Raw genomic sequence first — 26,083 nt, forward strand, 5'->3', positions numbered from 1 at the left:
GACAAAGTGAACATAGCTCACTAACATGGAAGTGAACAGTATCACACTAACATGGAAGAGAGAATACCACAGCAACAGGGATACATGGGAGTGTAATTTGTCAGCCAAATGAAAGAATCTTGTTCTCTGTGCATTGAGGAAGGCTTCAGTTGGAATTGTCTCTAGTTCTGCACTTAAAGAGAGAGGTTGGCAGTCCTGAAGAGACTGATAAGAGACACGGAAAGCATGACATGCAAGGAAGTTATTAAAGAAAAAGTCTTTTATTTTAGAGAATTTACGACAGTTGTCAGATGTGTAAAAAGACTGTTTCAAATAATAAGTGACTGATCTATCTGCATATACGTAGAGGATAGAAAAGTAGTAATACAGATAGCTGCAGAAAGTTTTTGGCTTGGATACTAGAAAAAACTCTAACATTAAAACTCACCAAGCGTTGGAGTAGGTTGTTCAGGAGGATTGTAGAGTATCTATCATGAGCTGTCTGTAAGAAGAGTATAGACAAACATCTGAATTACTGGCATACAGTTGTTTCTGTCCTGAGGCGAGTGAATTAATTAGATGACCTCTTGCAGTCTCTTCTATTCAATTTTTATGAAATACCCATCATTCAAATTAAAAAAGGTTGATCAGACAGGTGTGATGAAAAGGAGAGTTGCTTTCAGAAAAACAATGAGATGAGATGTAAATATGGACCTTACTTAATGTTTCTAAATAAATTCAAAGAAGGTTTGAAAAAAAAAAACCCACATAAAAAGATCCAGAAAGCCAAAGGAGAAAAACACTAGTCGAATCATATAGGTAGAATTCTTAGGTCCTAATTCCACTGTTTCAGTCTCAGTTTTGTCACGAGGTTTGCACAGGCCCACCTGTCTAGCCTGTCCAGGTCCCACTGGACAACATCCCTCCAGTGTGTCAACCACACCACACAGCTTGGTGTCATCAGCAAACTTGCTGAGGGTGCTGCACTCAATCCCACAGTCCGTGTCACTGACAAAGATGTTAAACAGAGTCAGACCTCAGGCCCCTGAGGAACACCACTCGTCACTGGTCTTCACTTAGACATTGAGCCGTTGACCACAACTCTTTGAGTGCGACCATACAACCAGTTCCTTATCTGAGTGGTCCTTCCTCAAATCCATGTCTCTCCAATGTAGAGACAAGGATATCATACAGGACAGAGTCAAATGCTTTGCACAAGTCCAGGTAGATGACATCAATTGCTCTTTCTTTATCCACCAATGCTGTAACCTCATCCTAGAGGGCCACCAAATGTGTCAGGCACGATTTGCCCTTAGTGAAGCCATGCTGGCTGTCAGCAATCATCTCCTTATTTTCCATGTGCCTTAGCATAGATTCCAGGAGCATCTGCTCCATGATCATAGTTTTAACTATGTTTGTGATTACTGGTTCACGGCAGTGTTGGCAAAAGGTAAACCTTCTTACCTTCTTGCCAAGTACTGTCTCTGCCGTTACTGGTCAGTGTCAGGTGGACCGAAACTTTATTTCAACTTTTGAGCCAACTGCATCTGCATCAGAACTAGTCATTCTATTTAGCAATCAGCTGTGCACATTGCAAATGTGTTGCCTAATGCCATCCATTGACTTCTAAGAATTCCAAGTGGTTTTCATCCTGAAATCTCTGCCTCAGGGGTAGTCTTTGTAGTAACTTAGTGTCGTCCCTTGGTCCTTATAATGCACATTTTCCCCTCTAAGAGTTTTAGAAGCTGCACTTCGTGAAGTGTCTCGGTTAGCTCTTTCATGGACAGCATTGCAGATGATGTCAGATATTACAATAGTTTTCTTATCCATAAAAGTTTTATTAGTAACGAATTTTAAAATCAGGTGTTTTTAAAAAATCCAGGATGTTCTGGGATCCACAAATCTCTAGTCAGTCCTCATCCCTTCAGGATTTGTCAGTATTTCATTAAGTAGTTCCTCCTGTCGTCTTTCTCTCTTCCCAAATAATTGAATTTACTAGTATCTAATCCTTCTTTCTCAAATGACCACTTCTCCCCTTTTTCATCCAGCTAGAAAGTTAGCAAACTCTTGCATTTCCTGAGTACTCCTGTGTATATAAGCCATGTTTCAGGAGGAGACCCAGCAGGAGAGGGATGATCATAGCTTATAGGCCTAAGTAGCATCTTGATGGATCTCTGACTTTCATGTGATGTCTCCAGCACCTTTTTTGCAATATGTCTGTCACCAGGAATACAATGTAGTGTAATACCTAGGACACAAATACAGGGTGCATACTACCATTACAACTGTCTTGTCAGATTCAGTTGGACACTTACTAGCGTGAACATAGATTAGAGATGTAGCAAAGGGACAGCATACAGAAAGAAAGAGATCATAGAATCATAGAATGGTTAGGGCTGGAAGGGACCTTCAAAGGTCATCTAGTCCAACCCGCCTGCAAGGAACAGGGATATCTCCAACTAGATCAGGTTGCTCAGGGCCTTGTCCAACCTGGCCTTGAACGTCTCCAGGGATGGAGCATCCACCACCTCTCTGGGCAACCTGTTCCAGTGTTCTACCACTCTCATAGTAAAAAATTTTTTCCTAATATCCAACCTGAACCTACCTCCCTCTATTTTAAAACCATTACCCCTTGTCCTATCATAACTGGCCCTCCTGAACAGCCTCTCCCCATCTTTCCTGTAGGCCCCCTTGAGGTACTGGAAGACCGCTATAAGGTCACCCCGGAGCCTCCTCTTCTCCAGGCTGAACAGCCCCAACTCTTTCAGCCTGTCCTCATAGAAAAGGTGCTCCAGCCCTCTTATCATCTTCGTGGCCCTCCTCTGGACCCTCTCCAACTGGTCCATGTCCTTCTTATGTTGGGGACTCCAGAACTGGACGCAGTACTCCAAGTGAGGTCTCACGAGGGCAGAGTAGAGGGGGACAATCACCTCCCTCGACCTGCTGGCCACGCTCCTCTTGATGCAGCCCAGGACACGGTTGGCCTTCTGGGCCGCAAGAGCCCATTGCCGGCTCATATTGAGCTGCTCGTCCAGCAGTACTCCCAAGTCCTTCTCCTCAGGGCTGCTCTCGATCCAATCACCACCCAGTCTGTATTTGTGCCTGGGATTGCCACGACCCAGATGTAGGACCTTGCATTTGGCCTGGTTAAACTTCATGAGGTTGGTACGGGCCCACCTCTCCAGCCTGTCAAGGTCCCTCTGGATGGCATCCCTCCCTTCCAGCGTGTCGACGGCACCACACAGCTTGGTGTCATCGGCGATGATGACAGGTAGATATTGGTCTCAAGTCCTTAGCAGTGTTTGGCATTTAGTCCAGGCCATTAGAGACAGTGAAGTCACCTGTTTCCTTTAGTAGACCATTTTAATTGTTTTCAGAAGACTGAAACAGCTACTGGGACAAGCATTCAGAAGGATGTCAGAAATGATGGTGATGAAACTCCTTTCACATTGGGTGGCAATTCTCACATAAACAGTATGCAAGAAGGTGGTGACCTTTTGTCATTAATCAGTCAAGTAGGTGTCTCTGGAAAAATTGTCCTCTTTTTAATTCCAACCCATAAGTTGACAGGTTTCAATGATTCTACCACCTGTCTCTTAAATAAACTATTAATCTTAAAGTAACTAGTCTGAAATTGTACAGCTTACAATTTAACAGGAAGTTTTGACTGGAAGCAACAAGGGCTTGCGCTGTACCCATGCAAATAGCAGCCTTCTTTATCATGTTTGTTGATTTCTAGATTTTCTTGAGACTTTTGAAGAGGTGAAGAATCAGGAATTGGAACGTAAGGCCCAAATAGAAGCCAACATTGTTGCACTCTTGGAGCACTCAAGCAGGGTAAGTATATTTCCCTCCTCCTGTAGCAAGCTGGGAATTTAGAAACACAGAATAGGAGAATGAATGGATAAAGAAGGATGGTGGTTTTTATATATTATCCAGTCAGTATCTGCATAATAATGTTTTAACAGGATTTAATATTTAAAGATGTACAGCTGTAGGTTTGTGGGTTTTTTTTAAAAAAAAAAAGATTTGTTTGATTTTTCTTTATTTCTGGGGAGTTTTGAATATTAGATGATACTTGTGACCAGAATAAAATAAATGTTTGCATAATTGCTGTAACTCATCATCTTTGCTATAATGAACATTATTCCATTCATGATAAACATTTCAGAATACTGCAAATAAAACTACTGCAATATTTTTACCTAAAGTCTGCAAATCTCAGTTCATGAGTATTCTGTCACTACTATTAAGTAATTTAAAATATTCCAGTCATCTCTCTAATCTACTAAAATTATGTCTGGAATACCCTGCTGTGTCATAATTAATGTATACACTTTAGAAATTTTTTCCATTTGCAGTCTGCCATCTTTTTGCACTTTCAAAACATTTTTTCCTTTTACGTTTTTGGTTCCCATGGAATTTTTTCTCACAGAAACCTTTCAGATGAGTAAGACTTCGATTATATCATCACTTGAATTGTCTTCTAACTATTTCAGTATGATACACCGTAAAGTACATTTTAGGTAATGACGCTTACTTTAGAAGAGATCAATATAGCAACACAGTTTGTACTTGCTGCGTTTTTGTTTCATCTTCACTGGCGTGCCAGTACATCTTTTATGAAAAGTTGGCAGAATTAAAAACATTCACATTTAAATCACTCCAGACCATTTCCAGTATTTTCAGTCTTTGTGGTCGAAAAGCTAAATACTCCTCAATGCACTAGGACAGAAGAGTTTTTTACTTTTCCGGTGACCATTTGTTGTTTCAAAGATACAACATGTTCTCCTTTTTGTTGTTGGTAACACACAGAATGTGAATCGTATGAAACAAATTTCATCTGTTACCAATCAAGAACTGAAGATTATGCAGGAAGACCTCACTTTCAAATCAAATGAAATGCAGAAATCACAGAGCACTGCTAAGAATCTGCTTACAGGTGAGATCAGCAATGAATTTTCAAATTCATTCCTTAAAAAAATTAAAATTACTTAACGTGTTACACTAATAGCAAGTACAAGATCAGTGATCTCCAAATATTAAAATGCAAATGCAGTGGCAAGTTGACAAATTGAAACTCTTGTGGATAACAAGTTATTTATATTCCTCAGGGGTATTTCACTTACTATTATCAGTAAATGATCAGCTTCCTTGCACAGATACATGTTAAACAGATGTATTTTAATAGAGGGGTACAAAGTTCTTTGGGCTAGAAGTTTAACTTTACTAATATCCACCTTGAAAGAAACGTTTTTCATAGTATTAAAATAGTGTTTGATAAATTAAATTAAAGACTTCTGCAGTTATCTAACCATGTATTACTTGTAAACATAATTCTTAGTATCATTTACTTATGGTTTGTGCTTTTCTGAAAGGGTATGTACTGTGGGAGAATAACTGGCAACAACAGTGAATAGCTGTCAAATTCTCAGGCTTTGATTCTGCAAAGTGAATATTCATTTTTACTTCATTTTGGAAATACTCAAATACTTAAAATGAAGTGTACGAATCTGCAGGATCTTGCCTGTAATTTCAAAAAGCAGACAATGTTTTTTTTTCATTTCCGTAACAAGTATCTGTTTAGTTCTGTATTTGCACTATAGTGGAATTGTTCTCATAATTCTAAGCCTTTGCCAATATCATTATTGGTTCAGCTAATCCTTTCCTTCTTTGTTTGGCTGAAAGGAAGGGGCAGGAATTAAGAACCATAAATCATTTTGTTAGAAGGCTATTACTCGCTGTACTTGGTAATTTTCAAAATAGGAGCCTGTTTTGTAACTTCAAAGTAGTTACGTGCAAATAAGTTGTTATGCACAGAATGTTACAGAAATTGTTCCGTTGTGTGTTTGTGCATTTAGCGTTCGCTTGCCTGCAAGCATTTTGCAGTTCTAGCGTAGTTTAAAAAGCTGGGCCATACATTACAAGTTGAAATATGACTTTTTGTTCTTTCGTGTAAGCATCAGTTCTTATTACTGTACAATATAAGGATGTTCTGGAAGCACATAGCAGTATAGAGACGTTATTGAAAGACATATTTCTTTCTTCGCCGGGGGGAGAAGGAAGTTACAGTACATAATTTTGAGTAGATCATTTAAATGATTCATAAGTAAGTTTCTGAAAGGTGGGAGTCACAGATACTGTAATAAACAACTTAAGATTTTTTCAAAAATATGGTGAATGTTCAGTTTGCACAGTTGAAGTTCTTCCTAATCCTTGAATTATAGCACAGTCATCTTCGGGATTCCTTTGTTGTGATTAAAGTATGGATTTCCATATTTTCTTGCCGTAACAAAGATATTAAAAGTCCACTAGAAGAACTCTTAAAAAAAAAAAAGAGTAAGTAAAAAAAAAAAAAAAAAAAAAAAGGAAACCATGAAGAGTAAACAAAAGTGCTGATGGCATAATTTCCCAAAAACATTTCCCTGGGTCAGTGTAGTTTGGTCTAAGAGTTTGCTGCTGTGTACACACTGCCTGCTAGACGCTGCAACTTCATGGCCTATCAGAAGGAACTGGGCTGCATCCTCTTCCTGTCTCTTCCCCTAGAGAAGTTTTTTTTTTGTGGGTTTTTAGTTTTGATTTTTTTTCATTGAGGCGGTTGCTGGATAAGGATAAAATTCACCCCTTCCAGTTTCTTCCCTTTTCTCCAGAAAGTGTGAATGGATAGGAATAGCCTGCTGTCTCACCAAGTTTTTACAGTATATATATAGAACAGTCTAAGAATCCCTTCTGGCTTTTTGGCATCTATGTTGTTACTATCTATTATTTTTAAGTAACAAAATATAAATATTAAAACAACTATATAAAAAGTGAAAATGCTGTTATGAGGCCTAAATAAATCTTAAAGAAAATCTAAAGTTGTTTTCTGCTATTTCTCTCCAATTTGAATTATTTTTATTTCATAATTCTGTTTTTTACTCTTTTTAGTGTTAAAGCCCTGATTTATTGAGGTCCGTAAGCATTTGCCTGTCTTTAAACCAAAGTGCTGTAGGAACAAGAGAAGTAGAGCTGTGGTCTGTTCAGTCGTTTTTTAGGATCTGACATTAACCAATAACAGAAACTTCAATGTGAAGCTATGGACAGTTATGAAATATTCTAGACACAGAGAAAGTGTTTTCTTAAGCCCTTTAAGGTGGAAGACAGCATAAACATTGAATCACAGACATGCAATGCAGTTCCAAACCTTTTATTTTTAAACCATTCTTTTTACTGGTATGGAAATTTTTCATATTTGTATAAATGTTCTTTGCACATACAGGATCGTTTCAATCTTAGCTTATGGAAGTATGTTCCTCAGGATAATTACATATTGTACATAAAAATCATAGAATAGAATCATAGAATCATAGAATGGTTAGAGTCGGAAGGGACCTCACAGATCATCTAGTTCCAACCCCCCTGCCATGGGCAGGGAAACCCCCCACTACACCAGGTTGCCCAAAGCCTCATCCAACCTGGCCTTGAAGCCTGGCCAAAAAATCTTGACTTGTCTTTTTTTTTATTTTGAGGCTCCTAAAGAAGTCACCAATGCACTCTGTAACAAGCCAGAAATATTGATTAAAGCCAGTATTTCACTCTAAAAATAGAGTATATGGCATAAATACACAAGAGGAGGTATGAGTACCAAAATCTTGCTATGACAGGGTTTTGATCAGGTGAGATTTATCAAATAATTCCAGTAAGGAAACCATACTTACAGTTTTTAGAAAGGTGAACTCTCCCTCTGTCATGTATGCACATCCACTCCCTTCTGCCATAAAGATCTCTTCTGCCTTGGTTAAGTTAAGGGGAAAATTTCCTACCCTTTTTTCAGGTGATCGGCACAAACCTAAGTCTGTGAGCAAAATATACAGCCTATGCCGAGAGAAGTTTCTTTGTGCTGTCTCATCCCTCCCAGTTCCCCACTTTGCCTGATATTTTAGAATGTCAAAAAACCCACCCTGCATTATTTGTGTCATTCTTCTGAGTTAGACACAGCTCTGAAACATGAGAGTATGTAGCCATGTGTTTAAATGTGCAGGAACATGAAGAAAATACAATGACAAGGCTGCAGGTCAGAAAACCATCTAAAACAACTCTAGCCACATCTCGTCCTTCCAAAGTCAGGGTGGATAACTTCTCCCCAAAACTGGATCAAAGTATTTTTTGTATGTGCGTGCGGGTATCTTTATTGTGTCCTCTCTTAAGCATCTCATGTCTGACAGTTTCAGTCTTTACATCTCTCTTCGTGTAAGAATCCGTCCATACTTCTAAGTACCTGTATCTCTGTTGTTTCTTTTTAATGGACTATCAGAAGTAAATGTTATATGTTGTAGCACATGCTTATTTTGTAAGCTATGACAGTTCTTATTCTGTGGAGATATGGAAGTGGTTCCTGTACAGAGCAAATGTTTAAATCACATTTGGCTATTTGGTCTCGTAAAACTAAGTCTAATCATATACAAGCAACATAAGTAAGAACAACATGATGCTGAAAACTAACAAAAAAATTGAGTTGTTCGCAACTTTTTAAAGTATCACCACTGCTTTAAGACTTGAAATTGACTGATACTATAAACAACTTTAACAATAAAATACCACACTGTGATATAGAAAATCACCACATTTTCATTACTCTTCAGTTACGAAGTATAATACAGTAACTGTAATATAGGAGTCTGATTTATGGGATGATTATGAAGATCAAATCTTTTTCTTTCATTCACATTAACATTCCATGAATATCAAAATCAGAAAGAGATACAGAAGCTGTTTGTATTGCTTAAGTATAGCATAAATCTTTATATACTGGGCAATGTATCATGAAACAAAAAGTACTGTTAAATAGAGATTGTGTATCTGCTGGTCTAGAGAGTCAAAAACTGCAGATGGACTTACAGAAGATGGAACTCTTGGAAGGCAAGATGGTTGATGAACTGGCTTCTCTTAAAGACAAAATTGAACAAACAAAAACGGAGTTGGAGGTCTATAATAATTTGCCAGCCCTGAAAGCATCAGGAGAAGAAAAGAAGAAGGTAAGGAAAGGAGTGAAACCTTGGATTATACAGAATTTGGGTGGTTTTGAGCACCTGATGGAGGGGAATCCAAGTCTAAGACTGGCAATCCTGACCTATAGCTGAAAACTGGGCTTGCACACCAGTGCAAATGAATTCAAATGCTTCTCTGCTTATATACGTGACTTATTAACGGGGTACATGTAGCAGACTATCAGCTGCATACCTCTTGATAACTTCCTTCCACAAAATTTCCCATTTATTTTGGTGATTCAAATGAACTTTTCTGCTGTAACGTATGACTTTACCCATAGGTTTGAATTTAGCAATCTAACCACGGAACTCAAACAAAAAAGAAAAATCTATCCTATGTCTGTTCGCTCTAAGACAAACTTCATCTAGAGCATTTCCCATTTCACATGTGACAAATTTCTACAAATTCTTAACATTAGTGTTCCCACTTGTGCTGATATAGTATGGTCTAAGCCTACAACTTGGTCATAACCATTGAATATTGTCCTTAGGATAGATTATGCATTGCTAGAGAAAAGCCGTATGAGTTCTTTATGTGTATGATCTTGTTCTGAAAGGAAGAAAAAAGTAGCATCATGAAAGCTGAGTTAAAATACTTTGTCTGCAGCCCACAGCAAATGAACTCATCTATTAATTGGTTTGTGTTGGGTTTTTTCCAACTAGAGACTCCAAGACGACAAAGAAAAATTAACAAGACGTAGCCATGCTTTCAAGAAAATAATGGAACACTTGAATGCCGAGTATGACACGCTAAAGAGAGAGCTGCAAGAAAATGAGACACATCGTCAGGTACAGTACACACTACATATTACCTCTTCAGATGTTTTTATCGCAGTTTCGATTTTCTCATGCAGATGAAGCATTGTATGGACGGAATCAGTTTATTCTTTCTCAGGGAGTTTTCAAAGTTACGTGTTGAAAATGCATAGCCATATTTTCTGTTTTCAAACAAAAGCTAATATTGTGCCAATAAATTTCCTGTGAGCTTTGGATTTCAAAGTTACTAGGCAGAGGTCTTTCTGAACTTAAAAATTTTGCGAATATTTTGTTTTAAGTTTGCATTAATCTTGCTCAGAACTCTCTCTCTTTTGCCCTTCCTTTTCTTGAGGAGTTTTGAGGACCAACTTAGACAGAAACTACAGGGAAAAAAAAAAGTCACTACTAATTAGATAAGATCTCTTTTCCTTTTCAAGTTATAGTGGTAAGGTTTTTTTCTTGCAACCTGTATTATTAGTTCTGTTTCCCTTTTTCCAATCCTTTTGCTCTTTGCAGACCACTGAAGTTTTAGGGTTTGTTCAGACTCCTTTAAACCCAAGGAACTTTGGTGCATGAGTATATTTGCATTTCAAAACTGAATCAGGAAATAAAATGTTTATAAATTCTTGAGCAGCTTTGATTCTTACATTATAGACACCTATAAATTACTGCCATTTTGGTAACAGAACTTAACAGGCATATAGGCTTGAATGGACAGAAAGAAAATGGATAACCTCAAAATAAGCTGAAAAATGGAAATTGATTATTTTTGCTGCGTTTCACCGATTTTTATTGTTCAGGTTGTTGAGATCTTTGTCCATTAGAACTATTACTTTTTTCTAATTCAGTTAAAAGCTGAAGGTGATATTTGTACATCTTTAACTTTCTTCTGAAATGAACTTTATGGAGCAGATGAGAGGGCATAACTCTAAATGAGGAGGTAGACACTCGGGCATATGAACATTGTGAGCTAACTCTAGAGTGATTATATGAATCCCCAAAGCTTCCTGCCAAAGTCTGCAAAAGCTCAGATATTGTGTATTTTTTATGCAAAGATCAGATTCTTATTCCTAGAGATTTTGTAAATCAGGAATAGATACCTAGCCAGTGTTAACATACTTGCCTAATGATGCTGAAAAGTTTATATAAAATAGTAATAGTACAGCATTTCTTCAGCTCATTAAGCTGTGGCAGTTCTATTTCCAGGTGTGCAAAAAAGATTTGTTTCCCTGCTTTTTATGTAATGAGAGCAAATAAAGGTGTATCTTAAAATAGCTGCTTCATTGACATGCATCAAGCATTTTGAAGTGCGAACGGCGTTTACGTGTCTTGAGGGTTTGGGCCATTTTGCAAGCAGTCAACTATATGGATTGTAGCGTTCAAGGAGTTACTATAAATATGCACTGAATGTTTCTTGTGGTGTATGTCAGACAGTACTTTAAACCTAGCCTCCTTTACCAGCTGTATTGCATGTAGCAACATCTACAAAGGGGGCAATAAAAATTACAATTGGTCAGAAATATCGTATCTTGGAAAGAAATGACTGCCATGTTTGCTGTGAACCAGTACACTAGATAACTGATTCTTCACTGTAAGATTTGTTTTGAGTTATATAGCAACTATTTTCTTATCTTCTAACTTAAGAATACATTTTTAAGTAAAATGTTGTAATATTTTCCTAGTTTATTACCTTAGTTTCCACTGAAAGTTTAGTCTCAGAATGATTTTCAGATTCTGCATTTAAAAATAACATCTGCATTATCTTGAAATGCAGAACCTTGAACAGTAGCATCAGAAAAACAAATAGTATAAAATTGTATTGTAAGGAAGTGGCCATCGATATAATGTCCACATTAGTTTCCTGTTGATGCTGAAAGTATTGAAGAAGTGCCAGCACTTAACCCACACTCCTACAATCTTCTCACTGCAGCTCTGTTCTTATCGCAGCTTCTGGCATCAGACAGGAAACTGAACTATGGAAGTAAGGAAGTTTCTTCTGTATAGCTCCAAGTCCAAGACAGTGTCAGGAAATATTGTATCTTTGGTGATTTTAGATCTTACTGATTTTAAGAAGAGATCATTTAAATGATATAAAGTGTAATGAGAGGTAGTATCTCCTTGAAGTGTTCACCTTTTTACTTTTTACTTGCTTACACGTTTCTCTATATGACAAGTCTTGAATTCTTATCTGAGTTTTTCCATCTACCACTATGGTTGCTTGCAGTGCTTTTATATAAATAGATGTATGAAGTGCTAAATTATACACAGGTTAATCATTGGCAGCTTTAAAATCATTTTGCCATTGTTTCTTATTTCTGTGGGTTTTTTTTGTGAAATAACTTTGATCTTGCCAGGTGATAGATCTAGTACAAGGTATTGATACAACATTTTTGGGAGATTCTTTGGATAAAGTACATATGTAGTAATTATCATTTTCTTTTTTGGCTCTTCTTGTGTTTTCAGCTTACAAATTTGGAGAGGAAGTGGCAGCACCATGAGCAAAATAACTTTATGATGAAGGAATGTATCCTTTTCTCTAAGAAATAGAGTAAAATTCATGCACTGTATTAATTAAGGAAGAAGTCTGTTTCCTCTGGCAGAATAAGACAGGACGGAATGAGGAGCAGGAGACAGGGGAGGAGGGGAAAGGCAATGCTTTGCAAATGTCTGGTTAGCAGATAGATATTATATATAGCCAAACTTACATGTGTTGCCTGAAATAATTTTATGGATCCCAAAGCATAACGTTTGTGTTGCAATCTGGAGTTTTTCCTGTTGGGTTACTTTTGCCATTAGGTTTCATACAGATATCATGTTCACATCTGTCCAGTCTTACCTGAAATTATCCAGCAAGTGTAGCATTGTTTGAAGATCAGTATAGCATGGTGACTTTGCACGGTGTTTTGTAGTTTTAAAACACCATAAGTATCAATGATGAAAAAGTAAACAACAAATTGTATGTATTTAATGTATTTCTTATCAAATAAAAGAGGAATTGCATGTTAGAGGCATAAAACCCAGATAAATGTGCTAAGATATGACAAGGAGGTGTTTTAACTGCAAAATGGGCTGGGATAGGGGAACTGCGTTGGATCTCTCTCATTTTGTGATGCTAATTAAAGATTTACATTCCACTAATCATATAAGACCTTCCTAAACATCAGCAAAATCTTACCTGCTGCAAGTGACTTTCATAAGGTAGTTTTTGAAATCAGCAAAAGCACTGAAGTTTTTTTATCTAGAATTGATGGTTCTCCTTATCTTGTACTATTCTCCATAGTTACTGTAGAGAGCCGAGTAGGGCAGAGTTGCACTTTTATTTTATATTCTACGGACTTTGAATTCACTGCAATAAAATCACTTCTTTAAAGTGATTTAGGAAAAAAACCTCTGAAATCTCAAAGATGCATAGAATCACTGTTAGATTATTATAGTGCAAATGTAATTAGTAAAAGTAACAGCAAAACTAGACCTTATCATCTGTTGTTGTGTGTTGGACAATGGACATTTCTACATGTCTCAGCAGATGACACAAGAATATATTTCAGGCAATTCTGTAATAGTCTAGCCATCAGGGACAAAATAATAATAATATAGGATCTGCATATAGTGTTACCTTTTTCATATACCAAATGATCTGTGTCTCATATATGGTTAAGTGCTCTAATTCTTAGAAGAAATCTGAAAACTGGACAACATAATGTAATTAAAGCCACTTCTATGAAGAAGACTCTACAGGAATATTTTAGTATGACGAGAATCTTAGATCCTACTTTTTCTAATAGAAAAAAAAATGTAAAATAAACCAAGAAAAAAAGTTGATCAGGATATTAAAAGCTCCTCCTAACTTGCTACAATGTATTACCTATCCAAGTGCAGACCCTTAGACCCAGTTTTTTGTCTGCTTGGGCTAGTGGAAAGAAAGATCCTGCTCTCCTGGACTGGCTGTACATAGATGAGTGCCTTGAAATGGTTTAGTTTGCAATGTGACAATGGGCAGGGTCTTCCACGAGGGACTTACTGCCTGTATACCTGAAAAAAAAATCTGACTCAGGCATGTAATTTCTTCTTTTTACCATGCTTCGCATGAGATGGCAGCTAGTAAAGTGGTGTACATCTCTTACACCCAATTTGAGTTTTTTCCATTATTTGCAACCTTGACAGTTTTCACTGAAGGAAATTTACTATATTGTAGTTCTCTTATGATCTCTAATTATGCTAATATTTGTACTGGCAGTTTGTTTCCTTGAATCGTTCTAATCAGTCATAGCAACAAAAAGTCAGGAGAGTGACTACCAGCCAATAATGAAGAACGTGAGAAAGCTGGTCACAGAATACAACAAAGCTCTCATAGAAGCTTTACAGAACACCAAGAACTGAACCCAGGCACTTCCTTCCTGCCCCGATGGACCAACAATGAGAGATGTGCACAGGCAGCATGGAAAGCTGGACTACTGAGCTCATTCACTCACCGCTATGGTGACAGATAATTTTAAAAGTATTTTTTCAGGTTTTTAAAAGTCACATGTTTTAATAGTATCCCTCCGTTTGCAACATTTAAAAATTCTAGAAACAAACTTCTAAATTTTACAAAATTGTTCAAATAAAAAGGAAATAGTGCACAATGAGTGTAAAATCATTAGAACATTTTACTGAAGCCCTGTGCTAGTTTGCATCTCAAATGTGAAACTTCAGTCTGCTTTACACAATGAATCTGCGGTGGCTAAATGCACGGACTCCGTAGATGTGATAGCAGAGTGACCTTTGTTATTGTTATACAGGCAGCTTTTATAGATCATCACTCTAGCCACGATGTGTCCACGCGCCCCTCACCCAGCTGCGATTGGTTACAAACAATAGTGCACGCACCTATTTTAACTTCACTATTGGCTATGCCTAAAAAGGAGCTATTTTTCACCTGCTAAACTAAACATCATTTTCTCACACACTCTATATCATCTTCCCATACTCCCCATGTCAGCTTCTCACACTCCTGTGCTAGCTTCTCACACTCCCTGCACCAGCTGTTCACACTCCCTTTTCTTTCTCATCCTCTTGTCGGAGAAGGTTCCTGGCAGCTACATGGGAAGCACCTGTGCCTTGTCGAGACAGGTGCTGCGAGTCACGTTGGCCAGCCGGAGACCACATGACCTATGGGAGGCTTAAAGGCGGGGCACTCCCCTCAGGGAGTGGGGCATTTCCCTCCTGGAGATTGGAGAGGTAGGAGCCTCTGGAGAGCAGTGAGTCAGAGCTCTCTGTTGGATAGCCTTTGATTGGGATTGAGACCCTTAAGAATTGAGGCAAGAGCCTTCTGATACACAAGGGGAATCACAACGGCCTTTTGGGTTGTGATTCCTGAAGACGAGGTACCAGTGGTCTGCGACATCCTCTTTATCGGTGTTTTCCAGCTTCTTCAATAACACAGGCTTAAATCATCAAGGCCGGGCCCCAATGGTAACTGTGTGTATGATTCCACATGAATCTCTAATTGTCTTGTAGTCCTATCCCTGCCAAACAGGAGTCTTCTCTGAATAAGGACTGCCTGACCATCTCTCATACACATTATCTTAAATGAAGTGTATAATAGGATAAATGATAATATCAGCATGCCATCACTATTTAAACATCGATTTATAACAAGTAAGGAAAACATCTAAGGATGACAAGCATCCTTTTAAGTCAGAATTGCTTCACAGTATAAAGTCTTATAATAAAAGCAAATGTACTTTGGATCTGTCATCAAATTTTCATTTCCCAATGGAGAACTGATCAACTTCATTATTTTATATTTTTAAATGTAATTATAAGGAGGGAACTGTAATAAAAAGTAGTGAAACATAGCTAATGCTGACCTTGAGCAGACCAATTTACTCTTGTAGTATTCACCAATAAATGAAATAACAGGGAAAATTATTTGTATTTTAGAATCATAGAATCATTAGGGCTGGAAGGGACCATCAAAGGTCATCTAGTCCAACCCGCCTGCAAGGAACAGGGATATCTCCAACTAGATCAGGTTGCTCAGGGCCTCATCCAACCTGGCCTTGAACGTCTCCAGGGATGGAGCATCCACCACCTCTCTGGGCAACCTGTTCCAGTGTTCTACAACTCTCATGGTAAAAAATTTTTTCCTAATATCCAACCTGAATCTACCTCCCTCTATTTTAAAACCATTACCCCTTGTCCTATCACAACTGGCCCTCCTGAACAGCCTCTCCCCATCTTTCTTGTAGGCCCCCTTGAGGTACTGGAAGACCGCTATAAGGTCACCCTGGAGCCTCCTCTTCTCCAGGCTGAACAGCCCCAACTCTTTCAGCCTGTCCTCATAGGAAAGGTGCTCCAGCCCTCTTATCATCTTCGTGGCCCTCCTCTGGACCCTCTCCAACTGGTCCATGTCCTTCTTATGTTGGGGACTCCAGAACTGGACGCAATACTCCAAGTGAGGTCTCACAAGGGCAGAGTATTGGGGGAGAATCACCTCCCTCGACCTGCTGGCCACGCTCCTCTTGATGCAGCCCAGGACGCGGTTGGCCTTCTGGGCCGCAAGAGCACATTGCCGGCTCATATTGAGCTGCTCGTCCAGCAGTACTCCCAAGTCCTTCTCCTCAGGGCTGCTCTCGATCCATTCTCTGCCCAGTCTGTATTTGTGCCTGGGATTGCCATGACCCAGATGTAGGACCTTGCACTTGGCCTGGTTAAACTTCATGAGGTTGACACGGGCCCACCTCTCCAGCCTGTCGAGGTCCCTCTGGATGGCATCCCTCCCTTCCAGCGTGTCAACGGCACCACACAGCTTGGTGTCATCGGCGAACTTGCTGAGGGTGCACTCCATGCCACTGTCCACGTCACCAACAAAGATGTTGAAGAGGGCCGGGCCCAACACGGACCCCTGAGGGACGCCACTCGTGACCGGTCTCCACTTGGACATCGAGCCGTTGACCACTACTCTCTGAGTGCGGCCATTGAGCCAATTCCTTATCCACCGAGTGGTCCATCCATCAAACCCATGCCTCTCTAGCTTAGAGAGAAGAATGTCGTGCGGGACAGCGTCAAAAGCTTTGCACAAGTCCAGGTAGATGATATCCATTGGTCGACCCTTGTCCACCGATGCTGTCACCCCATCATAAAAGGCCACCAAGTTGGTCAGGCACGATCTGCCTTTGGTGAAACCATGTTGGCTGTCACCCACCACCTCCTTGTTCTCCATGTGCCTTAGCATGGTTCCCAGGAGAATCCGCTCCATGACCTTGCCAGGCACAGAGGTGAGGCTGACCAGCCTGTAGTTGCCCGGGTCCTCCTTGTTCCCCTTTTTAAAAATGGGGGTTATGTTCCCTCTCTTCCAGTCATCGGGGACCTCGCCGGACCGCCACGACTTCTCAAATACAATGGCCAGTGGCTTGGCAACTTCATCCGCCAGTTCCTTCAGGACCCGCGGATGGATCTCATCAGGTCCCATGGACTTGTGCACCTTCAAGTTCCTCAGATGTTCCCGAACCTGCTCTTCAAGTACAGTGGGCGGTGGTTCATCCTCACAGTCCCTGCTAGTTCTTTCCACAGCTTGGGCAGTAAGACAAGAGGCTTTATCAATGAAGACTGAGGCAAAAAATTCATTGAGTACCTCAGCCTTCTCTATGTCCCGGGTAACCAGAGCACCAGTATCCTTCGGGATTTTCTACAATGTTTTCTCAGATTTCAAGCTGCAGTGTCATAGAATCATAGAATCATAGAATCATAGAATGGTTAGGGTTGGAAGGGACCTCAAAGATCATCTAGTTCCAACCCCCCTGCCATGGGCAGGGAAATCCTCCACTACACCAGGTTGCCCAAAGCCTCATCCAACCTGGCCTTGAACACCTCCAGGGATGGGGCATCCACAACTTCTCTGGGCAACCTGTTCCAATACCTCACCACCCTCAATGTAAAGAATTTCTTTCTTATATCTAACCGAAATCTGCCCTTTCAGTTTAAAGCCATTTCCCCTTGTCCTATCACTACACACCCTTGTAAAAAGTCCCTCTCCAGCTTTCCTGTAGGCCCCTTTTAGGTACTGGAAAGCTGCTGTAAGATCACCCCGGAGCCTTCTCTTCTCCAGGCTGAACAGCCCCATCTCTGTCAGCCTATCTTCATAGCAGAGGTGCTCCAGCCCTCTGATCATCTTCATGGCCCTCCTCTGGACTCGTTCCAGTAGCTCCATGTCCTTCTTGTGCTGGAGACGCCAGAGCTAAACACAGTATTCCAGGTGGGGTCTCACAAGAGCTGAGCAGAGGGGCAGAATCACTTCCCTCGACCTGCTGGCCACGCTCCTTTTGATACAGCCCAGGATACGGTTGGCTTTCTGGGCTGCCAGTGCACATTGTCGGCTCATGCTGAGCTTCTCATCCACCAGCACTCCCAAGTCCTTTTCCTCAGGGCTGCTCTCAATCCATTCTCCGCCCAGCCTGTACTTGTGCTTGGGATTGCCCCGACCCACCTGCAGGACCTTGCACTTGGCCTTGTTGAACTTCATGAGGTTCTCACAGGCCCATCTCTCCAGCCTGTCAAGGTCCCTCTGGATGGCATCCCTTCCCTCCATATGCATATGCAACCTCTACTTTGACAAAAATGCACAGAAAGAGATTCAATGTATAACAAAAGCAGGACCAATACAGGAATAGCTATGTGCTTTATGATACAGAAATTTCAGAAAACATTTGCATAAAACAAAATTTAAATGTATATATTTCCCTCATGTTCTACATGTAATGAAGTTATAAACTACCTGTTGATAATTTCCTCCACCTGGTATGTTGTAAGCTTGTCCTGATCAAAGAGAAAAAAGCAGAGTTGCCTATAGATACGAATTTCAGCCAGAAAGTAATCTAGCCTTTTACAAAAATTAATAAAAAACCAGTGGGATCTGGATTCATAGTTGCTCTACTCTCTTAGAAAAGTTTTCTGAAAAAGAAGCAGACTATCTGCTTCACTTTATAGAACTGGAGTAGACAAAGAATTAGAAAATGCACTGAGTCCATTAAAATAGAAGTTCTATATTTTTATCACTAAATTTCTCCAAATCTGTGGTTATCATTTTGAGTATAAAAAGGTATGTTATATTATAAAACAAAAATATTGAATATTCTTGCAGAGAGCACTGTGTTTCCAAATTCAGCACAGTAAATACCGTTGCTCTGTATGTCTGTATAATATTTAGAGATAATGGAACAGGATTTCTATAAACCGAGGGCTGTTATCTAGGGGAAATTCCCACTAATGTCTCTTCCTTCCTGTCAAAGCTTTCAGCTATTCCAGAGAGAGCCCATTATTCGCTGAGATAAAGTTGAAGTCTAATATTCTCACCAATCAAACCATCAGCCAGAGAGATGGCCTCCTGAATTCCACTTGTGCTACAATAACATATTTTAGTGAACAATGGAAAAAAGCTGCAGACTGAATAAACAGACTGCTTTAAATTCACTTCTGCTTGGGGCAGGGGATGGTTTTTTTCCTTGGTAGTGATTCTGCAAGATAGCATGGTAAAGCTTACAGGTTTTTGTTGTGTTCCCCAGGAGATGCCTGTCATAGCAGCACGCTGTTCTTTCCCTTGTTCTGTTGAAGGATCTCCAGATTACTTGTTTCTGTCTGAGAACCTTGTCAATCGTTGCTTCTTTTAAGAGTTCGTCATTATGGTCCTGGATCATGGTCATAGTACCTGTGGCTAAAAAGAACCGTATGGATTCCGTGAGCTACACAGCAGGCATTTAGTCTCCCTCTAGGAGATTAATAACTTATTCCCAGTAGTGAGCTGAGTAAATTGTATCCATATTTAACTCCTAAGTCTCTGTGAAAATAACCTTTTCTTTAACTCTTTTTTTTTTTTTTAATCCAAGTTAAAGTACCAGATACATGGCATTTTTTCGCCAAAGCTCCTGTGTGTATATCAAGACACTAATTCAGTAACACAGGTCTCTCTGCCCAGTCAATCTTTTATCCATTTTGTGCTATGACTTCAAACTGAGAGCATATTAATTAAGTGACATCATCTATGGAGTGGAGAAATTTAAAACCTTTTCTGCTCACTCGTCTCACCAGGGAGGGCTGAGTAGCAGTATGGATCACTCGCCTCGGTCTGCTGGCAATGCTCTTCCTAACACATCTCAGCATACTGTTGACCTTTTTCGCTGTGCATTGTTGACTCTTGGTGAGCTTGGTGTCATAGAATCATAGAATGGTTTGGGTTGGAAGGGACCTCAAAGATCGTCTAGTTACAACTCCCCTGCCATGGGCAGAGAAACCTTCCACTACACCAGGTTGCTCAAAGCCTCATTCAACCTGGCCTTGAACACTTCCAGGGATGGGGCATCTACAGCTTCTCTGGGCAACCTGTTCCAGTGCCTCACCACCCTCTGAGTGAAAAATTTCTTCCTTATATCCAATCTAAATCTACCCTTTTTCAGTTTAAATCCATTGCCCCTTGTCCTATCACTACACGCCCTTGTAGAAAGTCCCTTGCCAGCTTTCCTGTAGGCTCCCTTTATGTACTGGAAGGCTGCAATAAGATCACCATGGAACCTTCTCTTCTCCAGGCTGAACAGCCTCAACTCTCTCAGCCTGTCAAGGTGTCCACCAGGCAAGACCCCAAGGCCCTTCTCAGCAAAGCTGCTTTCCATCCACTCGGCCCCAGTGAGTATGGGTGGCGGGGTTGTTCCTCCCCAGGGGCAAGACTGCGCGTTTATCTTTGTGGAACTTGAGATGCCTGTCTGCCCATTTCTTCAGCCTGGTGATGTCCCTCTGAACAGTGGTGCAGCCATTTGGTGCATTAGCTGCTCCTTCCAGCTTTGTATCATCTGTAAAGTTGTTGAGGTTGCACTCTGATGTGTCATCCAGGTGTTAGTGAAAAGGTAAAACAGTATTGACACAAGTATTCACCCCTGGGGTACACTACTCCTGACTGGCCTCCAGCTGGACCACTGGTCACACAGTGAGCCCCCAGGCAGTTTACAGTCCACCTCACTGTCCTCTTACCTAACCCGTACTTTGTCAGCTTATCTATGAGTATTTTATGGGAAACCATGTCAAACGCCTTGCTAATGTTGAAGTAAACAACATCCACACCTCTCTCCTTGCTCACTGAGTTAGTTACCTCATTATGGAAAGCTATCAGGTTGATTAAGCATAATTTCCCCTTCATAAATCCATGCTACCTACTTAAGATCACCTTCCCATCCTTCACGTGTCTGGAAGTGGTTTCCAGCTTAAATTGCTCCATCATTTTCTCAGGGATCAAGGTGAGGATGCCTAGCCTGTAGTTCCCTGGCTCTATCTTCGTGCTTTTCCTGAAGATAGGAGTGACATTTGCTTTCTTTCAGTCTTCAGAAGCCTCTCCCTGTTGCCATGAAAAAAAGAAAATTGAGAATGGCCTGGCAATGCCATCAGCCAGCTCCCTCTCTGCATGTAGGTGCATCCCAACAAGCCCTATGGACTTGCGTATGTCCAGTTTGTTTGAAAGTTCCCTAACCTGGTTCTCCTCCAGGAAGATGCCACTGAGGCATTAGGATACCAGACTTGACAGTGTTTGTCACTACAAATCTCACTTCGCTGGCACACCGCGTGGAAATAAGCATTTCAATTTCAAAATTTTCAACCAAAGTGTCTGTCATTTCTATGTCATGTTTGTGTTTTGCTTGATGATGAGCATAGGAATGACTGTCATTGTTCCCAGCTCATGATGGGATGAAGACTGTACCAACCTTGTTCCCCTGTTCAGGAATATCACCATATCACCATATCACCATATCACCAGGCAAACTGTATTTTTGCTGCAGGCAAGTTAATCCTCTTGTTGGTCATCCTCCATCTTACCTTCACTGCTTTTCATTGTGATGAAAAAAGCTTATTTTTCTTTCAAAATGAGTTGGGTTTTTTTCCCTTGCTTTTTTTAGCTTGCAGCATTCCTGTGAGCAATTCCAGACAGGCAGAACACCGAGATTCTTTTTTAGTTCTTTCTGCCTGACGACATAGTTAATATTAATGCTTCTGAGTGCTGGTACATGTTGTTTCACAATCAGAGGGATACATTTCCAAAGTGAAGTGGTTGTAAAGTTTTTCAGTACACTCCTGCTTTTTCTGCCGCAAGTGTAAAACAAAAATACAAGGCATGAGGCAGAGCTTGTGATGAGGTACTAGCCATAATATCTTAGTTTTAGGTGAAAGGTACTAAAATACTTAATTTATAACTGTTCTGCAAAGTACATGCTTTGAGTGAACTGCTGGGAAATGTAGAATCATAGTGATAGGGCATCTAAGTGGGGTGGATGTGGCAATTGTCTAGAGTGAAAAAAAAAGCCTCGGATTCTGAAAGAGATCATAAAATCGGAGTTCAGTTGAACGCATGCACAGTGGTGAGTACTAGCTGAACACTAAACGCTATCTATATCGTAGGTGACAACTCCAGCAAGAGCAATGCTGTGAAAGGCAGGTTATTCACTGGGAAGGGGAAGTGAATTACTCCCAAACAAAATAGTTGTCATCTTCTTCTTCTTCCATAAAAAGGAAGGAAGCCTTTAAGCATTTCGTAGCTGCAAAGATTATCTGAATTCAAATCTCAGCTTTGATCAGTCATTCGTTGGGATTGGCAGAAGTTTGGAGCAGAGGAAGAAATGTTCCTTGCCCTGACTTGCGGTCTATGCTTGCAGGTTCTCCTTTCAGGAAGGAGGACTAACAATATGCCAAATGTATGAAATGGAGGAAGCCTCCCACATTTAAAAAAAAAAAGAGCCAGAAATGTAAAATGATCCTCTCTTGTTTCCTCTTGTAAAGCTAATTCCTTGAAAGCTACATTCGTTTAAAGGGACTGGTCTTGACTCACTGAGCACTGGTGTCTTTGGATCAGGCCCAAGATATCTGCTGTGCAGCAAAGGATGAGTAGGGTGCAAGACTTCTGTCTCCAACATACAACACAATTTTGCCCACAGGTATTTTTTCAAGTAGAGTGAGGAGGACTCAGCACCTCTGAAAATTAGAAAGAAAAAGAAAATAATGATTGCAGCAGAAATTAGAGGTAGTATCAGTCACCCCAACATTATGCATGAGGGACAAAATTCCAAATAAAGCCCTCAAATTTTCAGTATCCTTCCTGTTCTTTTTTTTTTTTTTCCAAATTAAATGAAGAGAGAGTATTTAATGGCTTGGACTTGTGTTCAAGTTTGCTGTGTTTAATAATTTTTAGGGTTATTGAGATGAAAGTTAATGAAGTTCTTTACCCATATGCAAATCTACATTTTAACTTCTTACCTTGAGGCATGCATGTCTTTCACACTTCCATATTTCAAGAATTGCTGAAGTTATATTGTTCAAATTCTCAAAAAAACTTACCATTTAGAAATCTTTCTCTCACGCAGAGAGAAGACCAAAGTTAAAGCCGGAGTGTTCAAGAGAGGAACTATCACACTGCAGCTCACCCACAGTGCGTGTGTGGCTCTCCTATATCAGCACAAAATTTTAGCCTATCCCAATATTATATAAATTTGGAAGCAGAGCCAGGCAAATAGCAAATGTATCACTAAGTTGCCCTTGTTGAATGCTGGTTAAAGTTAATTACAGTCAAATGATGCAGTCATCAAATAAAAATTACTATTAGAATCACACCAACAGTGTGAGATTAATTCAGTGGAAGATAGTGGGTCCTGCAAACAGGATTTTAAGAGTGAATTTTTGTAACCTTAATGGATGAAAACACCAACCCTGAAATCTAATTAGCATGACGCATTTCCTGGTCCTTGGAAGCAATCAATAGTCAGATCTGCAAACCTCATGTGCATTAAGTGCCTTTGCACTTAGTCTTTATCTCTCCAAATGGCACAGATATGAAATTCACCTCGTTAATGTCAGGTGACTTTAGGCAGTCATATTTTATTGCTGCGCATCATTCGAGGTGATTCAATGTTAGTATCTTAAGGCATTTGGATATACATTTGTTATCATTAAACATAAATACACAGACTCATTTGTCCTTCAAAATGTATTATAGAAAAATTAAGTAGAAAACCAATAACAGAAAAGAGAGGAGAAAAACGGTGAACTCTGTAGCTTCTGTATGAACTCCACTTACCTCCTGCTGGAGCCTCTTTCAGACTGGAGAATCTCATTCATCTCTGGACTTCTTTTAATTTTGGAGCAGCAGGAGTATCAACATCACTTATGTTTGTGCTATCAGAACCTGATCCAATCTTGGCAGAGAAAAAAACTTGCTTTGGAGTGAATTTAGCACATGTTCAGAATCTCTTGTTATAGCAAACCTTTTTTAAAAGCAAAGCAGACACACTTTAAAGTAGGAAAAAAATCAGCTCAAAAAGCAGTGACAACAAGGACGCAATTTTGTCCTCTTCATACAAACTAAGTGGGATTTAACTAGCTTGCTTACTTCTGATACACATGGCTTCATATACATGTTTGACATTATCAGTGGCCACCACCATTGCTGGCTCTCAACTTCACTTCTCACACTTTCTTTCTCTGAACCTTTTTTAAAATAGTCTCGTTCCATTCTGTCAGCAAAGAATTGGGAAACTATTTTTTTTGTCCTTCTGCTGACAATACGCCTTTCTAAATTCTACACAAAGCATATTTCAGCAAAATACAAGTGACTCACAAAGTAAAAGTTTCCAAACTATAGACCTTAGTCAAACAGCCTGATGTCCTTCACAACAACTTCAGTGATACCAAGGCCCTAAAGTACTCCTGGGTTGTTTCAACAGCTGAACTTTCACCTTGAGAGAAACCTGAGATTCCTACGAGATCTCATGTTTAACTCCATTGTAGTAAATTCCCTTTCATTTCACTAGCAAGGAAGACAGGAAAGCAACATCTGTCTTTGGCTAAGGCTGTTCTGTGGACTGCTGAATACTCAGCCATTTTCCAGGCTGTGGTCTCCTGAAAATCCAAAAGAAGCTCTTTTTTGAGAACAAAACAAAATCACTGAACAAAAAAACCTTTATCATAGCTATATTCGCAATCCCAAGTTACCGTAAGAGTATGCATATGCAGGAGAGGCAATAGAAAAAGCAAGAAGTAACCCAACCTCCTTGGCATGAGCTGCAACAGAAAACGGGCTCAGTTACCTTTTCTGCCTCACCTTAAAGTTTCTCACAACCACCTATTACAGTATCACTACTCCTCCACACTGTCCCTTCCATGTTAGTCTGACTTAACTATGTATAGCAGAAACTTTTATCTCCCTCCAGTTTCTACACTGCCACTGCGTTGCATAGGGATAGCCCTCATCCTGACCGCTTAGTCCAGCAACAGCACATGTCCTCTGATAGGCCACCTGGATGTTACTTCTCACTTCCAGGTGATCCAAAATAGGCGGCTTAGGTGCTGTGGTTGGCCTCAGTGGCATAGGCTGTTCTGTAGGGAGAACAGGATCTGCTTAAGAAAATGAGCTTAAAGTCTGTCATTTATGAGCCTCTGCTTCACATTAGCCAGTCGTGGTGAACTTCCTAAAGTTCCTTTACTGCCTCCTGCTAACACATATTAACATCACATCAAGGCCAAACTAATGACCTGTTTCCAAAAAGCATAATACATCCAGAGACTGCAAGAGGATATGCGTTTTCTGCTAACACATCTACCTGATTAAAGAAGTGCAGAGTGGCATTGTTTATTTTTCCTCCTCACATATTTCCATGCGCTACAGCATGTATGAATGGATTGTCCTTGAGACAAGCATGCTGCTTATCTAAAGAGGAAAGCCTGGTGTCAGGAGTTCAGGGCACTTGACATATCATAAAATTAGCCTTCAGCAGGGTTATGAAAAATCATGTTTAATGCTAGGGTTATATTTACATGTCGAAAGACAATTTGTTTCCCTCCTGTAATTAATTTAAAAACTCGTGCATGCCATTGTGATGGGTGTTAAGTTAGATGTGACTGCTGATATGTATTAATCAGCAGTTGACCACGAACAAAACTGATTTTCCGGAGGGGAACACTAGAAATCGCATGGGGTTGGACAGCCTTTCTGAGTCTTTTCAAGTACCTTTAGAAAAGATGAAGGGTGTAGTCCACAGGGTGCAAACCCAGCTACATATCCATCTGATGACATGCCATGGGCATGCCCACTGGCCAACCCAGTAGTCAACAGCCTCCGTTAGCCCCACGTGCAATAAAAGCTAGAGTAACTCAGTATCATATTTTATTCTTCCTGCCATCCTCATCTTTAGCTGTTTCCTTCAACAGCAATCTGGTTTTTGCAGAAGGCTATTTCCAATTCTTCTATTCCTTGATAGTGAATGCAGGCTGAGATTTAGAATCTTCTTGTTTTCCACCAACATAAGCTAAGGACT

At 40.1% G+C, this 26,083-nt stretch overlaps 1 protein-coding gene across 2 annotated transcripts in view; it reads left to right on the top strand.

Moving 5' to 3' along the window:
* IFT74 (intraflagellar transport 74) overlaps positions 1 to 14,320 on the top strand; it is a 42,084-nt gene extending 27,764 nt beyond the window's left edge. For both annotated transcript variants that reach the window (XM_086628796.1, XM_086628797.1), the window contains exons 15-20: positions 3,719 to 3,816; positions 4,795 to 4,921; positions 8,830 to 8,993; positions 9,669 to 9,794; positions 12,225 to 12,285; positions 14,026 to 14,320. In XM_086628796.1, the coding sequence (XP_086484922.1) occupies positions 3,719 to 3,816; positions 4,795 to 4,921; positions 8,830 to 8,993; positions 9,669 to 9,794; positions 12,225 to 12,285; positions 14,026 to 14,141 (692 nt within the window). In that variant the 3' untranslated portion in view covers positions 14,142 to 14,320. The remainder of the gene's footprint in view (positions 1 to 3,718; positions 3,817 to 4,794; positions 4,922 to 8,829; positions 8,994 to 9,668; positions 9,795 to 12,224; positions 12,286 to 14,025) is intronic.
* Positions 14,321 to 26,083: the final 11,763 nt, after the last annotated feature.

The sequence above is a fragment of the Tauraco erythrolophus genome, chromosome Z, assembly GCF_009769465.1.
Source record: "Tauraco erythrolophus isolate bTauEry1 chromosome Z, bTauEry1.pri, whole genome shotgun sequence".
In the NCBI taxonomy this organism is placed as follows: domain Eukaryota; kingdom Metazoa; phylum Chordata; class Aves; order Musophagiformes; family Musophagidae; genus Tauraco; species Tauraco erythrolophus.